Source organism: Muntiacus reevesi, chromosome 6 (assembly GCF_963930625.1).
Source record: "Muntiacus reevesi chromosome 6, mMunRee1.1, whole genome shotgun sequence".
Taxonomy (NCBI): Eukaryota; Metazoa; Chordata; class Mammalia; order Artiodactyla; family Cervidae; genus Muntiacus; species Muntiacus reevesi.
Window position 1 is genome coordinate 33725833 of NC_089254.1, and position 20696 is coordinate 33746528.

At 34.9% G+C, this 20696-nt stretch overlaps 1 protein-coding gene across 2 annotated transcripts in view; it reads left to right on the forward strand.

Moving 5' to 3' along the window:
* SEMA3D (semaphorin 3D) overlaps positions 1-20696 on the forward strand; it is a 230602-nt gene that overhangs the window by 164727 nt on the left and 45179 nt on the right. For both annotated transcript variants that reach the window (XM_065939525.1, XM_065939524.1), the window contains exons 8-10: positions 3402-3544; positions 18773-18887; positions 20101-20170. In XM_065939525.1, coding sequence (XP_065795597.1) covers positions 3402-3544; positions 18773-18887; positions 20101-20170 — 328 coding nt within the window. The remainder of the gene's footprint in view (positions 1-3401; positions 3545-18772; positions 18888-20100; positions 20171-20696) is intronic.

Here is a 20696-nt window from a genome sequence, read left to right on the forward strand (position 1 = left end):
GATCTGAGCCATAGTCAGCTCCTGGTCTTGTTTTTGCTGACTGTATAGAGCTTCTCCATCTTTGACTGTAAAGAATATAATCAATCTGATTTCAGTATTGACCATCTATCTGGTGATGTCCATGTGTAGAGTCTTCTCTTGTGTTGTTGAAAGAGGGTGTTTGCTATGACCAGTGCATTCTCTTGGGAAAACTTTATTAGCCTTTGCCCTGCTTCATTCTCTACTCCAAGGCCAAATTTGCCTGTTACTCCAGGTGTTTCTTGACTTCCTACTTTTGCATTCCAGTCCCCTTTATGAAACAAGGACATCTTTTTTGGGTGTTAGTTCTAAAAGGTCTTATAGGTCTTCAGAGAACCGTTCAGCTTCTTCAGTATTACTGGTCAGGGCATAGACTTGGATTACCATAATATTGAATGGTTTGTCTTGGAATCAAACAGAGATTATTCTGTCATTTTTGAGATTGCATCCAAGTACTGCATTTTGGAGTCTTTTGTTGACTATGGTGGCTACTCCATTTCTTCTAAGAGATTTTTGCCCACAGTAGTAGATATAATGGTCATCTGAATTAAATTCACCCATTACAGTCCATTTTAGTTTGCTGATTCCTAAAATGTCGATGTTTACTCTTGCCATCTCCTATTTGACCACTTCCAATTTGCCTTGATTCATGGACCTAACATTCCAGGTTCCTATGCAATATTGCTATTTACAGCATTGGACTTTGCTTCTATCACCAATCACATCCAGAGCTGGGTGTTGTTTTTGCTTTGGCTCCATCTCTTCATTCTTTCTGGAGTTATTTCTCCACTGATCTCCAGTAGCATATTGGGCACCTAACAACCTGGGGAGTTCATCTTTCTCTATAGTTTCCATTTTATCCCTTTTTTGTCCCAATCTAAATATGAATAATTTGTATTAAAGTCTTCACTCCTTCTGTCCATCCATACATCTGCATGACTGACCTAGGGTTAATGAGTCCTGTCTATGTCCTTTTCCTGTATATGAAATGGCAATCTATGGCAGAGACTCTTAAACCCAAATCCTTGTAAAAATTACTGATAGGGTTTTATTTGTTTTATTTATATATTTTAAAAATACACATGCCAGTGCAGCAGATTTGTATCCAGGTCAATCGCATTTAATTGAGGCATCTGTAAATTCAAAAAGGTGATATATATTATTATCAATACCTGATCTGTGCCTATGGAAACCCACAATTGGTTGTCCTTTTCTCTACTCATTGTTGCAATCTCTTTTCAAGTCATAGGAAACATCAAGACTGGGCCTTCTTCTTAGCCGTATCTTGGCCTTATGTCAGTATGTTCTTAATCCAGATTGTAACTGAAGCAGAGTCAATTCTTGCTCACTTTGTGTTCTTTGATCCTAGAAGTTTTTCTTGTTCTAAGTGCCTTTGCATATAGTAGTAATCAAATATATCCTTACTTTTCATGAATATGCTAAAATCCTAATGGTACACTTATAAGAAATTTTGTTTCCACAGAGAATTTTTTTTTAAAGAAAACATGATATATTTAAATCAAAAATTAATTTGTGACTACAAAAGAATTTTAACTTTGCTCAGGGATTCAAAACTGTTTGTGATGTATCAACAATTTAAAAGCAGGGCTGTTTTTTAAAAACAAAAAGCCTTCAGTAGAATTGTTAATGGACCTGGCTAACTTAAGATTAATTTTAAAAAAAATTTTAAAACTACATGATTTTCTAAAATTTAATTTTTGTGTAATTTAGAGCCATATCAAAGTGAGATTATTGAGAACATAAAAATCCACTGGAGTTCTAAGTTCCAGGGAAAGAACAGGGAAATAAAGAATAAAAGGGAGAAAGTTCATGCACATACTTCCCACCCACCCACTCCAGGCTTTTTCTCTTAAGGTTTCACATGTAAGCAGAGAAGAGACTGGATGGGAAACCCAGGGTTGACCCAGAGAGCCTGGGATGATAAAGACTGAACTACTCATCACTTAGAATCAAACATTAACTTTTGTCTGTTGAAGCAGTCTATTGTGAAGTCTTGTTTGCTGGGCTATTGATCAACTGTTCTATATTTGCAGGGACATGGTTTTTAATACTGTGGGGTACCCAGCAATCAGGGCCCTGATCAAAACAAAGGCAGTGTTACTTATTCACCTCCTACTTGTTATGTTTATTTTTTGGGAAGCTTGGTTTTCTCTCGCTCCTGCTTCTACTTCCTAAAGAGTGCTCTGTGCTTTCCTCCAGGCATCTTGTATATTCTACTTAATTGAAGTCCTTTATTCCTCCTTAACCAATTTTTGTCTTTGTTTTAATCAAATGATTATTATTAATCAAAATGTTTATTTCTGAACTAGTATCATCCAATTACAGATCTGTTACTTGGTTAACTCCCATTTATATAAAACCAAGACTTAAAAGACCAAGTACTTTTTAAACAAGGCGTTAGTAACCCAAATTGACTTGTCATTGATGCAACTGCAAAGGAATTAATTGTATTGCCATTATTTTTTTTTGCTTGATATGCATCATGGACAGTTTTCCCTGCCAGTACATTTAGAACTGCTTCATTTTTAATAACTACATGTTATACTATTGATAAAAATTGTGTGAATATGCTCAATTTCCCATCATTCTCTTGTTTGTGGCCCTAGTAATCATTATTATTATCATCCCAGTCATTTTAATAATGAATAACAGTTATTAAATCCTTATTATGTGTCAGGCACTACTGGATGGTAAATGTTTTACATGTATTAATTTACTTGATTATCATATTAGTGAGCCTAGATATGATGATATTGGTAACCTCATATTAGGTATGAGAAAATTGAGGAATAGAGAAGTAAAAAATTTTTTGCGTAAGGTCACCTTTCCAGTAAGTGTCAGAGACAAGATATAAACTTGGAAAGGGTGTCCTCAGAGCCAACACTGAAGTCAACCCAAGCATTTTACTGGTTGGTTGAATTTTTTTGGCAATTACACAAACTATAACAAACAACATCATAATATATCAAAATTTGAGATATGTTTATAGTTTTTCCTAATCTCTTCATAATGGAAACTGTGGTTAAAAAAGTAATCATAAAAAAGGAAAATATAAAATCAGATTGAATCTCCAGGTTTGAAAAAAGGACTTTATGTGTAATTCAGCTGAATTGAGATAATCATGAATCTCAGCCAGTCATGTTCTCACCTATCTCTGGAGTCCTAAAGAACTTGTTCAAGACTTCTATGTACTAATACCTGTTCCTACTTTGTGTCATGTTTATTTGTGCATATACCTCACTTCCACATTTCATTCATATTTTTTATTCTGCTGTTAATTGTTTTACATACAAAAGATACCAGTATTATTGTGGCTGAATTATTTCAGTATTTTAATATAGAGCTTCTTTTCTTCCAAACAGGAGCAAAATTTATTGGAACTTTCCCCATCCCAGACACCTATAATCCAGATGATGATAAAGTATATTTCTTTTTTCGTGAATCATCTCAAGAAGGGAGTACTTCTGATAAGACCATCCTTTCTCGAGTTGGAAGAGTTTGTAAGGTAAGATATATTTATTTTAGTTTAGGCATATGTATATATGTATGAATTAACCATGTAATTTTGAAGTTAATTCCATTATTCATAAATGACAGAGTAAATTCATGTTATCTTATACATATAATTTTTGAGATCCAAATGAATTAAAAATTGTCCAATGTTAAAAATTATTTTTTCCAATCCCTGAGCTGTTTGCAGGTTTGAGTTAGTTCTGCTTGGCAGTTTGCTCCTTTTATTGGTGGGCTATCCCTCTGCCAGTTGTCACTATTCCCAGTAAGGCCACTGCATTGTCCTGATCCATGGATGTTAAAATGTTTTGTACATCAAATAATCTTATTTTGAAACAGAAAGTAACAGTATCACTAGCAGAATCATATCCCATATTTTTTATCAAAACACATCACATGTAAAATTATATATTTTTACATAATAAGTTGAAAATGTGGTTATAATCTTACTATTTAGATATTTTTCTAGAGCATTAATCTAGATTAGGTTCTGAGAGAAAAACAGGATAAGAAGGAAACACAAATAAACCAAAAAGCAAAACATTTATTTTGAAGAAAACTGAAATTTTTAATACTACCATTTTGTGAAAATTACAAGAAAACAGAAACTCTATGAAACACCTCTATTTTGTGCCATCAAAGCTGTCATGTAAATAAATACAAGCTTTATAAAATAAAAATACTACTGCAGTCATTCTTTACAGCATATTCTTTTGTTAGTTGGATTTATCTTCACTAAAATCACTTTTCTTAAATATCCAGACACCTTCAGCATTAACTCAGTTATTAAGAGGAAGAGCTGTTAACTTAATAAATGCTCTCAGCGGGAAGGTTTCTTTGGTCTTGTACAAACTTTTCATTTTCTTCCATCTGAGCCTATCACTTTTTTTCTCAACCTGTGCCCTCGGGCTTTTGAACACTTTCATGGACAGAAATACAAACCTTCATTGCCCTTAACAGCGCTAATGAAAACACGGGTTTTGAAAGAGGCCAAACTTGTGAGTGCAGATCATTCTTTATCTAGTGTTCTAGCCAGTAATGCTGTCTCCCGTTGATCCCTTCACCCCCAGGGGACAGTCTCTGAAAAGCATCCTCATTCTTTCAGAGTCTTAAGAATTCACAGTCATTTCTCTTGAAGTCTCTCTCCTGGAGATGAATGGCCATTGCTTGGAGTAGCCCTAGTGTGTGAGTGTACTGAAGCATGCCTTAGAACAACAGTACCCCAGCCTGGAGGCTGTGCTGTGGATGGACATCATTTGTGTAAATGAGCCACAACAAGTATGTCATAAGAGATTTACAACAGTTAGATGTATTTTAAGAGTCACTTTGTGATGAACACATATAAAAAGTATTAGCTTTGTGAACCAGTCCAATACTTATTTCTTGATAGGTCGATTCTATTTGATAGAAATTTGTTTATAACAAAGTCAGGTTTTTACCCTCATATTAAATATATTGAAAGTTAACTTTAGAGGTGGAGAAATACACAGGTTGCCCCATTTATAAATTTGTATTATAAAAATATAATCTAGACTTTAAGTATCAGCATGGGTTATTTTATTTATGAACAAACTCCTGTAGAACTGGAAAAACAGACTAAAATATGAGTCTTTCCATCACAAAAAACTTCCCCGACCACACAGCGAGATTTTACTATGCTATTGTGTTTGGATAAAAAAAGCTAACAAATTGTGAGATCAAATAAAGACGTGTGATGGATGAATTTCCTTTAAAAAAAAAAAAGAGATAATAGAGGTTATTCTTAAATTGATGCATCTCTTTACTCAATCCCTGTCTTCAGTTAGCACCTTCTTCAAAATTTCCTGCTACACATATGATCCACTGGTCAGTGTTTACAATATTTGGTTCTAAATGCATCTTTGTAATTTCTTAATTTCTTTCCTGCCCTGTCCAAGTTTCTACTAATTTACCTAATAATTTAGGATTAGCTTAGTAAAAAGTGAGCACTCCTAAGTAAATATTTCACTGACAAGATTAAAAATGATTTGAAATCTTAAAAAAAAAAGTCCTGCAAAAGAATAGCAAGTTTAATTAAAAAAAAAAAAAACTATTGAGCATCATCATTGTTGCTGTTATACATTATTTTCACATACAAAATATTTTTGTGACTTTTTGGGAATATATGTATTTCTCTGTTTCTTTTTTTTTTTTAACTCCATGAGGTTATTATAATACTGTTTTTCTGTTTTCAACAAATAGTAACATAATGTATGCCTATGCTGTAAAACAAAATGATGTTCAATTAACAAAGATCTAAGAAGGAAGAGAGCATGCTAGAGAGAGTTAAGAGTAACTGTGTCCTCTGTACTGAATTTACAAAGCTTTTCAGTAACATGAGAGTCCTTTATACTATTTGTTCCACTAGGATATCCTTATTCCACAAGGATATTTTCTGGGAAATATTAAGTTTTTGTTTTTCTTGCTTATTGTTTTGTTTTCTTTTGGGGGGGGCTTCCTTGGTAGCTCAGCTGGTCAAGAGTCTGCCTGCAAGGCAGGAGACCCCAGTTCAATTTCCGGGTTGGGAAGATCTGCTGGAGAAGGGATAGGCTACCCACTCCAGTATTCTTGGTTTTCCCTGGTAGCTCAGGTGGTAAAGAATCTGCCCGCAATGCAGGCAGATCCCCTGGAGAAGGGAATGGCTACCTACTCCAGTATTCTGGCCTAGATAATTCCATGGACTATACAGATCACAAAGAGTTAGACATGACTGAGAGACTTTTATTTTCAGTTTTACCTGAGAACCTTCAGTGAAAAACTGTTGACAATTTAAGAGCTCCCTATCTCTACAGCTACTAAAGTAAAAGTTGTTTTATTGACCTGACAAAGGAATTACTATTAGACTGAGTGGTAGAGGAACCAGAGATCAAATTGCCAACATCTGCTGGATCATTGAAAAAGCAAGAGAGTTCCAGAGAAACATCTGTTTCTACTTTATTGACTATGCCAAAGCCTTTGATAGTGTGGATCATAATAAACTGTGGAAAATTCTGAAAGAGATGGGAGTACCAGACCACATGACCTGCCTCTTGAGAAACCTGTATGCAGGTCAGGAAGCAACAGTTAGAACTGGACATGGAACAACAGACTGGATCCAAATAGGAAAAGGAGTACGTCAAGGCTATATATCGTCACCCTGCTTATTTAGCTTATATGCAGAGTACATCATGAGAAACGCTGGACTGGATAAAGCACAAGCTGGAATCAAGATTGCCAGCAGAAATATCAATAACCTGAGATATGCAGATGACACCACCCTTATGACAGAAAGTGAAGAAGAACTAAAGAACCTCTTGATGAAAGTGAAAGAGGAGAGTGAAAAAGTTGGCTTAAAGCTCAACATTGAGGAAACTAAGATCATGGCATCTGGTCCCAACACTTCATGGCAAATAGATGGGGAAGCAGTGGAAACAGTGACAAACTTTATTTTGGGGGTTTCCAAAATCACTGCAGATGGTGACTACAGCCATGAAATTAAAAAATGCTTACTTCTTGGAAGGAAAGTTTTGACCGAACTAGATAGCATATTAAAAAGCAGAGACGTTACTTTGTCAACAAAGGTTCGTCTGTCTAGTCAAGGCTATGATTTTTCCAGTAATCATGTATGGATGTGAGACTTGGACTATAAAGAAAGCTGAGCACAGAAGAATTGATGCTTTTGAACTGTGGTGTTAAAGAAGACTATTGAGAGTCCCTTGGACTGCAAGGAGATCCAACCAGTGATCAGTCCTGGGTGTTCATTGGAAGGACTGATGCTGAAGCTAAAACTCCAATCCTTTGACCACCTGATGCAAACTGACTCATTGGAAAAGACCCTGTTGCTGGGAAAGATTGAGGGAGGGAGGAGAAGGGGACGACAGAGGATGAGATGGTTGGATGACATCACCGACCCAGTAGACATGGCTTTGGGTAAACTCCGGGGGACAGGGAGGGATGGCGTGCTGCGGTTCATGTGCCTATTAGTGATCACATATGCCTAATATGACTAATATAGCTAAGGAACTTAATTTTGGGTGTTATTTAATTTTAATTAATTGCAATTTAAATAGCCTTGTATGACTGAGTGACTTAACTGACTGAGTGGTATATTGTGATTGGCAGGGAGGAGGTTTTGGAAATAGGCAAAATTATACAAAAAATGAACAAAGGACTGTTTACAGGATAAGGGTGAATCTTTTTTAACCCATTCCTTCATTATTTTATCATTTCATTATTTCAACAACCAAACTTAAGTTCTGTGCAAACTGCAGTACACTGGATGCTGGGAGGTAAGTAAATTACTGTCCGTCTTCTTTAACACCTTACAATACAGTTGAGAGTAATTGAGATACAAGCAAATAATCACAATGCAATGTGATCAAGGTCAGACTGAGAACTCTATGCACTCCATGAAGCCTAATAAATGAGGGCTAGGAGGACTACACCAATGGCAGGAGAGGAGGATAGGCATTTCAGGCAGCCTTGTGACAAAATACATTTTGTTTACAAAACAATGATATCTTGTTGTCAGTGGAAATTGAGAGATGGTGGGTAGCAATGTTATTGCTTAAATTGTGGTTAATTGGAAGATAAACAGTATTATTTTCATATTAAGGAGTTTCAATTCTATCATGCAGACAATGAGAAGTTATAAATGTTTTTAGGAAGAGAAGTGACCTCTAGGTATTTAGCAGTTCTTTGAGGAATGTAGCTGCATTGAGAAATATTTGTGACTGAGAGACCTGTTAGGTAGTTTCCCAAAGAAAGTAGGAATGAAGAGATACAGGTAAGTTCAAGAGATATTTCTAAAATAGAATGTATGCTAATTTCTAAAAGGTCCTAAATTTATTACCACTCTTTTATTAATTGCCTGGTGTGGAAAAGGGTTGTCCAGTAGAACTTTCTGCAATGATGGAAATGTTCTGTATCTAAACTCTCTTGCATAGTAGCCATGTGGCTATTAGTGATCACATATGCCTAATATGACTAATATAGCTAAGGAACTTAATTTTTGGTGTTATTTAATTTTAATTAATTCCAATTTAAATAGCATTGTATGGCTAGTGGCTACAATATAAATACAGACTATCAAAACATTTATTTACTTAACACATTTATTGGTAAACAGCCCTCTACAGGGCATTTCTAAGCAATAGTCTGATAGAAGTTTAAAAAAAATCACACTTGGATTCACTGAACTTATAACCTAGTGCATGATATCTGAATGAAACAAGAAAGCACACAGATTAACACATAATTGGAAGGTGTGATAAATGCTATAATAGAAAAATCACAGGGTGCAATTAGGAAAAATAAGTAAACTTTAGATTGGAAATGGAGGGTCTTTCTGAGAAACTGACTTTTGAATCAGATGATAAAAATGATTAGGAAGTTGCAGGGCAAAGATGACAGGGATGATGAACATCACAGGCTGAAGGAAAAGCACATGTGAAATCTTAGAGGTGGGAAAAAGCACTTAAGTAAAAAGAGGTTTACTGTGATTGGAGCAAAATAGATGCATTGAAAATTAGCAGGATAGTGGCCATTTCCTTTTAAACCATGTATAAAATTTCACCAGTCTTCAGAAGTCTTATTTCCCCTGACCATAATTAGAATTGACTGATACTGCAGGTATTGACTCCATGATGTATATGAAAGGCTGCAATAATTTCCTATCTTACTAGATCCTCCATGCATTTTAATTCTCCCTTACTGCTGTTTCAGAGACCTTGATTCTAGTTGTATAGACAAGAGACTCCTATACTCTTAGTAACTGTGGTTTCCAGAAGATAAGGCAGATATTAGGAAAATGCACAAAGAGATACATTCTGATATTTAAGATAAGAAACACCAAGAAAAGTTTATTTGAACATATTGAAGTTGATGTTCTCAGTTGTGCTGCCATAATAACCAGTTGAAAATATAAAACCTGAGACTCAGTAGTGTTTAGATTCATGAATGTGGAAATCACCAGTGTATTGATAGTTCTTGAAGCCATGGAAATGTCTGAAATTACCCAGGAAGGTTTGTAGTACAAGATCAATGGGCAAGGACAAAATCCTGAGGGACAATAACACTTGAGAAAGAGCAGAATGAAATGTCCACAAAGGCATTGAGAAAAAACGGTTTGATAGCATGTAGAGAACTAGACAAGAATGTTGTCACAAGTCAGGGATAAAAACTGTTTCAAGAAGAAAGCAGTTGTCAGTAATGTCAGACACCAACATATCTGACATTGTCAGGTATAATTATGACTAAAATTTAGGTACTAGTTTTGGCAGTAAGAATATAACCAGTAACTTTTACCCAAATGATACGTATCATTTGCCCAATTTAAAGTGAAATCTAGGCTTACACCTCTGCTGTACTTTTTCTAGCTCAGTTTCTTAGCCTAGATAATGAGGACACTCAACTCTCCCATGACTGGTTTACCACACAAATGAAAGGCTTAAATGGGATCACATGAATTTGGATATGACATATACAGAGGAAAGTACTAGAAAACAGGGATACTTATCCAGTGTTCAAGCAGTTAACCATCTAAGAGACTGACATGTAAATAATGTGAGTACATGATCATACTGTCTTGAGTTACATGTCAAAAATCATGTATGCACACACACACGTCATATGTACACATTTTTGGAGTCAGATCAATTAACTGCTTAGGAGTGTAAGATAATAGTGTGTGTTTATTGTGGGGAGTTTGGTGGTGGTGAGAGGCAGATTAGTTACTGAGAAGAGATGGTATTTTACTAGTTTTAAATGTTAAAATTACTATTATTACTTTCCCATCATTTTTAGCAATATTTGTGCTTTGAGGATGGATCTTATTTCTGCATAGAGTCAAAGAATGTGCAGACATCTCCTGGTGGCTCAGATGGTAAAGAATCTGCCTGCAATGCGGTAGACCTGGGTTCAATCCTTGGGTTGGAAAGTTCCCCTGGAGAAGGGAATGACAACCTGCTTCAGTATTCTTGCCTGGAAAATCTCATAGACAGAGGAGCTTGGTGGAGTACAGTCCATGGGGTCACAAAGAGTCAAACATGACTGAGCAACTAACACCCACTGGTGAAAATTATGTGAACAATTTAAACAATGCAAATTTTGGACAAAAAATAGGAACAGAGAGATTCAGTAAATAGTAAAGAAACTCACCTAGAATATAATTTCTTAGGGTGCTATTGATCAATGACAGCCTCAGGAGAGTAAGTACCTTCATCCAAAGAATCTCTTGCAGAGTATGATTATCATTATAAACGACAGTAAATCTAATGAATTGTTTTCCAGTAGTGTCACTACTTTCTGGTCAAACTACTTCAGTTTTCTCAAATTTAAAATAAGGTGTTTGGCCTAGAGTGTTTTCTAAAGTTTTTGCCAGGCTCTATAATTCTTGGATTTGAACAGTCAGTATTTTCAAGTACTAAATGGTACACCGTATACCCTGGACTGCTCTCATGATGGTAAATTACACAGATCTTTGTGGTGAGATAATAAATGCTAACTGGAAGACTAGGTGAAACTGCATGAAATAAACCTTCTGAAAAGATTTATGTCTATTTACTTTGCAAGGTAGTCCTTTCTGATGTGATGTTTATTATTGTGTGTATCTGTCTGTCTGTCTGTGTTTCTTTTCAAAACCCATCTTGTAATGTGTGGAGATACCAGCCATGTTAGTGGAGCTCGCTCGCAACTTTCTGCCTCAAGTTTGTTTTGCATTATTTTTGGATTCTATTCATTTTTGGAAATGTCTATTAGCTTACTTATGCTAGCCCACTCCAGATTCCAGCTGCAGGTTGTGCCAGTTCTCTTTTTGTCCTGCGGTATTTCCTTTTGTCCACGCCAGGAATTCAGCTTGGATGGACCTTTCACATAACTTGCCTGGGGGTCTAATTAATAGCCCTTTTGCTTCAATTCTACTTGCATTGTCTATTTTGATATATGGTCCTATTTGGACAATTACTGCCTTTGAAGATTTGTGTTTTTAGGCTGATGACACTTTTGTATTTATCGATCTCCCCCTTGTTGTAGGTTTTTTTTTTTTTTTTTTTTTTTTTTTTTTTTGCTTACTTACAGCTTGTCGCTTACAACCTAAATGAGAGATTTAGAGCCCAGAGTTACAGATGGGCTTTTGCTTCACTTCCATCTGTCTTCCTGTCAGAAATTCCTAGGCAAGGGTTTATACTGTTGGCTATAGCTTTTTTTACTTTTTTTTAATTTAATGAACTCTGATCCTACCTGAAAAAGACTGCTGAATGTGCCTAGATTTGCCTAAATTTAATCTGTTAAATCTTCTTAGACACTGATTTTTTGAACACAGAGTATTACCCGAGTCCTGCATTTCTAATAATCTTTATGAAGTAGTTAGAAAAACATGTTCTCCATTTTGGTTCTCCAACAACAAATCAAAAACAATCATCTCTAAACACTAGAGTTCTTTTCAAAATAAAAAAAGAAAAGAAATTTTTGTCTTGAAAGCCTATTCAGAAGTTATCCCTTAAAAACAACTGTGTTTAATACCTGTCATCCAAGTTTTTTGTTTGTTTTTCCCTCTCCCCTTTGAGATATTCGAATTTCCCTAGTTTTGCTTCTTTTACTACTAAAGTATTTCAAGATTATTAGTAGATAAATAGAAGACTCATTATTATTTTCCTTTTCTGATTTTATTTTTAGTGGTCATAACTTGTTTTGCATCTCAATAAAATAGTTAAAGGAAACATAGTTAGGACATATTGTTGAAGAAGTCAAATGCTGAAAAGGAAAGTAAAACATAGTTCTTTCATTTGATTCAGTGTGTTTCATGTCACTATTTTCCATGAGTTCTTTAATGTATCAGAATATCCTCATTTAAGCTCTTCCTTGCAGTATAACAATGTATTTTAATATATATGGTATGTCTTTCTAATTAGTCTCCTGGGAATCTTACTCTGGGTTTGACTTTTTATTTCTACCTCATGATGATCATAGTTTCAAGCTTCTAAATAGGCCATCCTGCATTTGGATTACCCTTATCATTATTGATATATATAGCCTATATAGATCATCTATATTAAGTTTACAGAGTTTCTAAATTTTGCCCCTAGAATAATTCAGTGAAGAGTGAGGCACCCAGAGAGAAATACATTGAACAATTGCTCTGAAATGTTAGTTACTCTGATCTTATCTCCAGAACTTCCTGGCACAAATGGGTGATTTGAAGCTATATCTCAACACAAGATTATTTAAAACCTGCAAGGTATAGCTGTTATTATAAATGACAAATCAGATACAGAATATGAGTGATGATGTTTTAAAATATTATTCAACAGGCATTAAAGACACAGAAGTATTAACTTGCCTTAATATTTTTATATTTGTAAAAAGGATCAATAGAAAGCCTATATATTTGTCTCAATGTGATAGTGTCAGTTATAGAAAAACAAGTGTCTTGTATTTTAATATTTAGATCATACTTCAGAAGAAAGTGGGTAGTGTTAGCTCAAGATAAAATATCTGAGTATAAATGTTATTGACAGCTAGAATGGGGAAGAGGGGTGCATAAACATGCATGGATTATGGTTTTTAAAGTGCTTCAGGGAATTGCATTCTCTTGTCTGCACAAAGATGCAGGAGAGTTCCATTAGGCAAAATAACTTTTAAGCAAAGGAGAATTTATAACCTCTGACTCAACCATCAAACTGTTTTTCTTAAGTGTTTAAGATGTTTATTTATTTGAAAAGTCTGGTTTCCTTCAAATTTAAATAATTAATAGGGTTACAGATTTCTGAATGCACATCTGTATTTTAATTGAATACACTGTGTTCAATGTTCACAAATGTCTTGGAGAATGCATTGATTTACAGAATCTTCAGGATTTAAGAGCATAGGAGCTGAACAGCAGTTAATACACTTTCTAAGAGCTTCTGTTTCTCAGTATAAAGGTGAACATGACAATATTTATAAAGTGTTGAGAGATCCTTGGAGAGGATGCTGTACAGAGATAAAATCATGTTTAACAGATGAACCCAGCATAGTGACCTAAAGGTCAAAAGATACACTCAATAAAAGTTCATGTGTGACAGCTTGTAGCTACTCTATGTGTCCATGTAAGATTTATAAGGACTTGAGTTTGCTGTGACAGAAGAAGGAAAATGGAATCACCATTAACCTGCCTCCTGACTGATCTCCCCATTAGGAGATTCCAGGATTAGAAGATCATAGTGTTTTATAATATGCAGCTATCACCCAATCAAATGATTCAGAGATACTCTATTTTAAACTGCACAAAGATTGTGAATTGTTTTTCATTTTTAAAATTTTTGGTTTTCATTAATCACTTTAAAATTAAGGAATATGGCAAACATATAAAAAACTATAGAGAATGAAAAAACAGGCACCTTCTACACTCACTACCCACATTGTACACATGTGGTTGGGCTTGTTTACATTTAATTTCATTGCTACTTGCATCTGCATCTTTGTGGAGAGGATGGCAAGGCTTTTAGCAGTCTGACCACAAAGAAGCTGTGGAGCGGAGACACACAGAATTGACCAGTGACTAAAAGCTGCTGATTTTGACATCTCCATAATAAATCTACAGTGTTAGTGAGATAGTTGTGTTCTTTAGAACCTCAAAAAAATAAGCAAGGAGGTGACAGTTTAGTACAAAAGTGGCTACTTCCCTTTCAGCCCTCTACTGGGCTTAAAGTTCTCAGAGGGGATTTTGTGGATTTGCAAACAAATCCAGGGACTGAGAGCTGGCCCACAAAATCAGTCAACTGACATTTATCTGCAGGAGAAATTCAGCTCCTTGTGAACTGAACTTTGCCATCCCAGGTCATGCTTCTGGACGTCTGTAAGAGTTGCTATCCAGTCATTAAAGCTTATAATCCATTCCTGAGCTATTATCCCAGAAACCATACTTGTTTTCCTGTTGACAGCAGGTGGCTTTCATCTTTGACCTGGATTTTTGTGTTTGTTTTTATCTTTTTATTCCTTGAGAGGCCACGCATGGCGGCTCAATGGGTAGGCGAGAGCCTTTAAAGATTCTTTTGCTCAAAGGACTTCAGTTTCTATTTGTCAGATTGAAAAAAAAAAAATTCAGGTACAGTATAAATCTCTTTTCAACAAATTTGGAGCTAAGAGAATAGGTAGAGTTTTTGATGGTTTATCTTAAAATATGGTTTATAATGCAAACATATAGAGGGATGGTGTTTGAAAAACAGCCATTTCTTGTCACTTTTATCTAATAGTATGTTGAAAAGAAAATGTGATTGCTCAATGTTATGATGACATAGTAATGTCATGGAGCAAGTACTTGATACTATCTGCTTATTCATTTAGCAAAATCATTTGGATAAATGCTAGGGGTAAATCAGTGAACCAAACATGATCCCTAGTATTGTAGTTATGATAGTTGTTCTGTTTCTTCATGAACATTGAGTCAGTCCTATTTTTAGTACTTATTACTGACTCCCAAAATGTACAAATATAAGTGATGACAATTTTATAAATATCATAAATATGTAAGAAGAATGCATTAAAATAGACTTTAGAGTTCTGCTTAGTACAATCTAGGCTCTGCTAAAGTAAAATATATAAAGGCTAGGTGTGAGAATTTAAAAAGACTAAAGGTCATTAGAAAGATGAGGAGATAACTTATTTTTAAATTTATTTAAAATCTTTCTTTTGGAATAATTACAGATAACATATTTTTTTCATAAGCGTTATACAGAACATTATACAGAATTCATTGTTACCTTAGGAGGAAGCATTAGTATTAACATCTAGATTTACATTAAGTGATCTGAGGCTATTAGCAGTATAAGTAAAAACTATGCCTAGGAAAATCTGCCTTTGTATCTGCAGACATTGGTAATCATTTACTAACTAGCTGAAATATTTTTATTATTGAGCAGTGATACTCAAATAATAGATGTGGGTTAGATCCCTGTGTCGGGAAGATCCCTTGGAGAAGGAAATGGTAACCCACTCCAGTATTCTTGTCTGGGAAATCTCATGGACAAAGGAGCCTAGTGGGCTACAGTCCATGAGGTTACAAAGAGTTAGATACAACTTAGCAACTAAACAACAACAACAACTCAGGTAATAGAGGCATAATATACAAAATATGAATTTAAGAGCAATTACAGTCATGTTTGCTTCTAGAGGGTTATTATATAAAATATATTATGTATTCATTTTCTTTCACTTCTTTGCTAATTACTAAATCTTTTAGTGATTCTTCATTATGTACTAAATTATATACAGATGCTTTGGTCCGGTATCAGAGCCTTCCTTGATCTTAACCCCAGTTTACTTTGTAATATTTTCCTCTATTTCAGTTTATCCCAGTCTTCATCTAAACCAGATTTGTCCTGGTTCACCTTACCCATCTCTGTTTTCCCAGTTGTTCTTTGCCCCTCGTTTCCAGCATCTAGTATATTTACTGAACCAATCTCTGAATGTGTGAATCCACCCATAATCTTAGACAATATTAAATCTTAGTGAGTTCTGTCCTCATTTTCCCAACAAATTTCAGAGAAGACTCAGATTGTTTTGGCATTTATCTCTATTTTTATCTGTACGTTTTCTAAAGACTTCTGTCAACTTTATCTTGTATTTTTATTCACTAATTATTCAGTATATTTTAATAAATACCTGACAGTCAGGATGTTACTGGTATATTTGGAGTAGATGTTGGATAAAAAGAATAAGGATACATTTTCTGATGAGAATTAAAAACTCTCAGAAAAATCAACTAGAAGTTATTTTGCTTTTTATTATTGCCATGTGTTAACAGTTCTATACAGTGTCAGTGGCAGAATATTATTGCCAGAAATATCTTCTGTTTGTCCAAGTTCTAAACAATTGCTGTGGTTACCATTGTGTTTCTATTATGTATACTTACATGTATATGTATAATCAACTCCCAGCACAAATGAACTCAGCTACACACATTTCAAGGGTAAGCTCACATTGAGGGAATGCCCTTGTGGTCCAGTGGTTAAAACTCCACACTTCCACTGCTGTGGGCCAAGGTTTGATCCCTGGTCAGGGACCTAAGATGCCACAAGTTTCACCATGAGGCCAAAAATAAAAAGGAAAGGGTAGGTTCACACTCACTTGGAGTTATTTAAAACTTATAACATTGAGACAATGCAAGCTGTGAGGTGTGACATTTTATTCATTAAGGGCAAACTTGAGTTCATACTGCTTATTGATTTTGAATGTATTTAAAATTTTAAATTATTTTTTTAAGTAGTTTGTTATAAACCTAAAGAATTCAAGCAAATAATAATTACTCATCTATATGGAGCTATACTTGAACTACTTCTGTTGTTTAGCAGAGATGGATGTGGATGTGAAACACCATTCACTCACTCTGGGTGTCACAGTACACCCTTGGTGTTGGTTATAAAGACAGCTCTGGTCTCCAGTCTCAAGGGCCTTGCTTGCCCTGTTAGCTCTGCCACAGATTCAGTAGCCCTCTGAGATTTGCTCTGGTCTGTTAGGACATCATCTGAGAATCTAGATTTCCATATTACCCATGTTAAAACTCAAACTGATCTCTTTCTCCTGTTCTCCCTTCTCTCTCCTCCTCTCCTTTTCTTTCTTCAAAAAAAGCAACTATTTATTGTATATGTTTTTGAATTCTCCTATTTGGAGTTGTCATTCATATAATTTATCTTTACATGGAAATATAGTAATGGAAATCATGACTTTATAATTTTTGAAAGTCAAAATTAAGTACTGAATGCATTTATACCATGAAAGTCTTATTTATTTATTATAAGCATAGCAGATTTAGCAGACCCAAATAAAAAAATCATATTAATTTAGTGTTCACAGGGATATTAAGTTAAAAATAAGAAAAATATCTTTTTATGGTGAATTATTGAACAGCATAACCCTGTTTATTCTACCTTATTGATTTAAATGCCTACATCTTGCTAAATGTCTAAAGAATATATTTTTTCAATTTTTTTCTGAGGTATAGTTGGCATGTAACATTAGTCACAGGTAGATAACGTAATGATTTCATATTTGTATATACTGTAAAAGGATCACCACAGTAAGTCTACTTAATGTCCATTATCATATATAGTTGCAACATTTTTTACTCTTAGCAACTTTCAAATATGAAATACAGTATTATTTATAGTCACCATGCTGTCTGGTATATCTCCATGTCTTATTTTATAACTGGAAGTTGGTCCGTTTTGACCCCCTTCCCCATTTCACTCACCTACCACTAAAGAACATGGTTAATGAAATCTTTCAGAATAAAATAGTGTGGGAAAAAATCAATTAGTATTTAAAACAAGATTGCTTTTATCCTATTATGTGTACGTTGTGTTGTCTTGCATTTAATTAGTAGAGTATTAAATTTGGAAAAGGCTATTTTTAGGTCATACCAAAGCATATTTCTAAAGAATGCAAATAATTCATCTAAATCATATGACTAATGTACAAATCAGTGCTAACATTTATTGAATACAAGTTTTCTGGCCTTTTCTAAGCACTTGACAAAATTTTTTCCATTTAATCATCAAAATAATGATATCTCAAGGCATTTATCATATTTTGTCAATGAGAAAACAGAGACTTGGAGAATTAAATTGCCTTTTGTAAGTCATAGAGAGAAAATTGACAGATAGGAGTTGATTCCAAGCCTGTATTATTTACTGTTGGCTTGCACGCATCTGCTCATTCAGCAGAGCTATGGTGTTTACACTGTACATTTAACTGTGAAAAAAGCATTTAATGTTGAAGTACAAAACTGCCTTTTCCTTCCTTAAAAAATTCAAGGAGGAAAGCTCTTGAATTGCTTACAAACAGAATAAGCAATGACATCAATAAGACACTGCTTATAGTAACCACCAGTCCTGGGTGCTCATTGGAAGGACTGATGCTGAAGCTGAAACTCCAATACTTTGGCCACCTTATGCGAAGAGTTGACTCATTGGAAAAGACCCTGATGCTGGGAGGGATTGGGGGCAGGAGAAAAAGGGGATGACAGAAGGTGAGATGGCTGGATGGCATCACCAACTCGATGGGCATGAGTTTGAGTAATCTCTGGGAGTTGGTGATGGACAGGGAAGCCTGGCGTGCTGTGATTCATGGGGTCGCAAAGAGTCGGACACGACTGAGCGAATGAACTGAACTGATAGTAACCACCAGTTTTAGTTGGTGATAAAATCATGTTGGTAAATCTGTATCTTATTTTTTCTTTTTCTTTTTTCAGAATGATGTAGGAGGACAACGCAGCCTGATAAACAAATGGACCACTTTTCTCAAGGCCAGATTGATTTGCTCAATTCCTGGAAGTGATGGGGCAGATACTCATTTTGATGAGCTTCGTAAGTCACATGTTTCTTTTCTCTTAAAAAAAAAAAAAAAAAAAAAAAAAAGGAGTCTTACTGCCTAATTAAGTAATTTAGCATATATTTTATTTTAGCCCCAAATACCTGATTATAAAGCCCAGGACAGCTTGCCGGAGTGGTACTTACTAAATTCCCACACACAAAAGAACATGGGTGCACATTGTAATGAAGCAATTCCCTTCTTTGTAAGCACCCTCAAAGTTATGATGGAAACTAAACTGTGGTCAGAAATGGACACTTATGAGCTCTGGGATCCCACAGTCCATTCATTCTTCATGCAGTCTTTTATCTGGAAGGAGCCACCAGCTGTAGGTAGCAAGAATGTGGGCTCCTCGTTCTATAGATGCCCTCTGCTGGAGATGCCCTGCAGATCTGGTGAGCTCTGTCCCTTCTGACTTGCTAGTAAAAAGGATATGCCAAGAAGCATTAGATTCTTCTCTTTCATTTCCCCTCTCTACTCCTCTGAGTGTGATGCTAGAAAGAATTTGTCAGTTGTATATAAAGTTAGTATCATTAGCTTTTACCTTTTGAAGTTTTTTTTTTTTTTTGGTTTTGTCATGCAATGTAAAAATTGTATCATTGAATAATTTTTGTCGGCATTGCATTTACAATATTAAAGTCTATGTCCAATATTCATGGATGATTTCTCTTGCTGTATGTAAGCATGCACACCTCTTAAATAATATTTTAAGGTATATTATTTGCACTGCTTTAGTATCAGTGTTGAACAAGTAATTACACCAATAATACTGCACAAGAAATGCACTACTCCAGCTGTTTTCATATTGTTACCAAACAGGTAATTGAATTACTAACAAGCTGGTGCAGTTATAGGAAAACACCTTGTTTTAGCACTGGAGGGTAAAAATAACCCATTTTTATTCTCAATTCTCCATGAAGTCACATACACCTAATAGGAAACAGACATGGAGCTTATCAAGTGAACCATCACATTTACAGGTGATTGAAGTAAACACCTCGGAGGTTAAATGTTCAACACAATGCGAGATAGCTAGCGAGAACTGGACCTTTCCCCTTAATTTATTTTGTCATAAGGTAATGACTGTCACTGTTATCTTAATTTTACATACTATTTAGAGTCTCAGAAATATTACATTATTAAGGAAAAAGCAAATGTGATATTGAGAAATACAAATTACAGTGAATTGTTATTTTTTCCCGTTAATAGAAGACATTTACTTACTTCCCACAAGAGATGAAAGAAATCCTATAGTATATGGAGTCTTTACCACAACCAGGTAAGTTAAAAAAAAAATGCTATAATCTTTCCAGAGAATTGATCTAAGTATGTAAGAAAATAGTTATATGTTCTCTTTGCCCCTTTCTTTCGTATAAAAATATATACATTTTTTTCATTTTACTTTTTCATATAGTGTTTCCTAGATATCAATACATAAAATGTCTCTGTTCTCTTTACATCAGCAGGACATCCCTTATACTGACTACCACAATTTATTTAATCAGCCCCCAGTACAGACATTTCCATTGTTTCCAGTCCTTTGCTAATGCACATAATGTGTTGGTGACTAACTTTGTACATATGCTATTCCCTGTAGGAGCGAGTATATCTCTGTGAGCTAGACTAAAATTACTGGATACAAGGGCGCATGCATATATTAATCATAATAAATTGGTCAAATTGCATGACATAGAGGTAACATTAACAAAATACTGTCTAGGCTCTAATCAGGAGATGACACTCTTGACTTTTAGAATGTCTTCACATGGACTTATTTGCACTTCCCCTTTACAAAGATGGGAGAG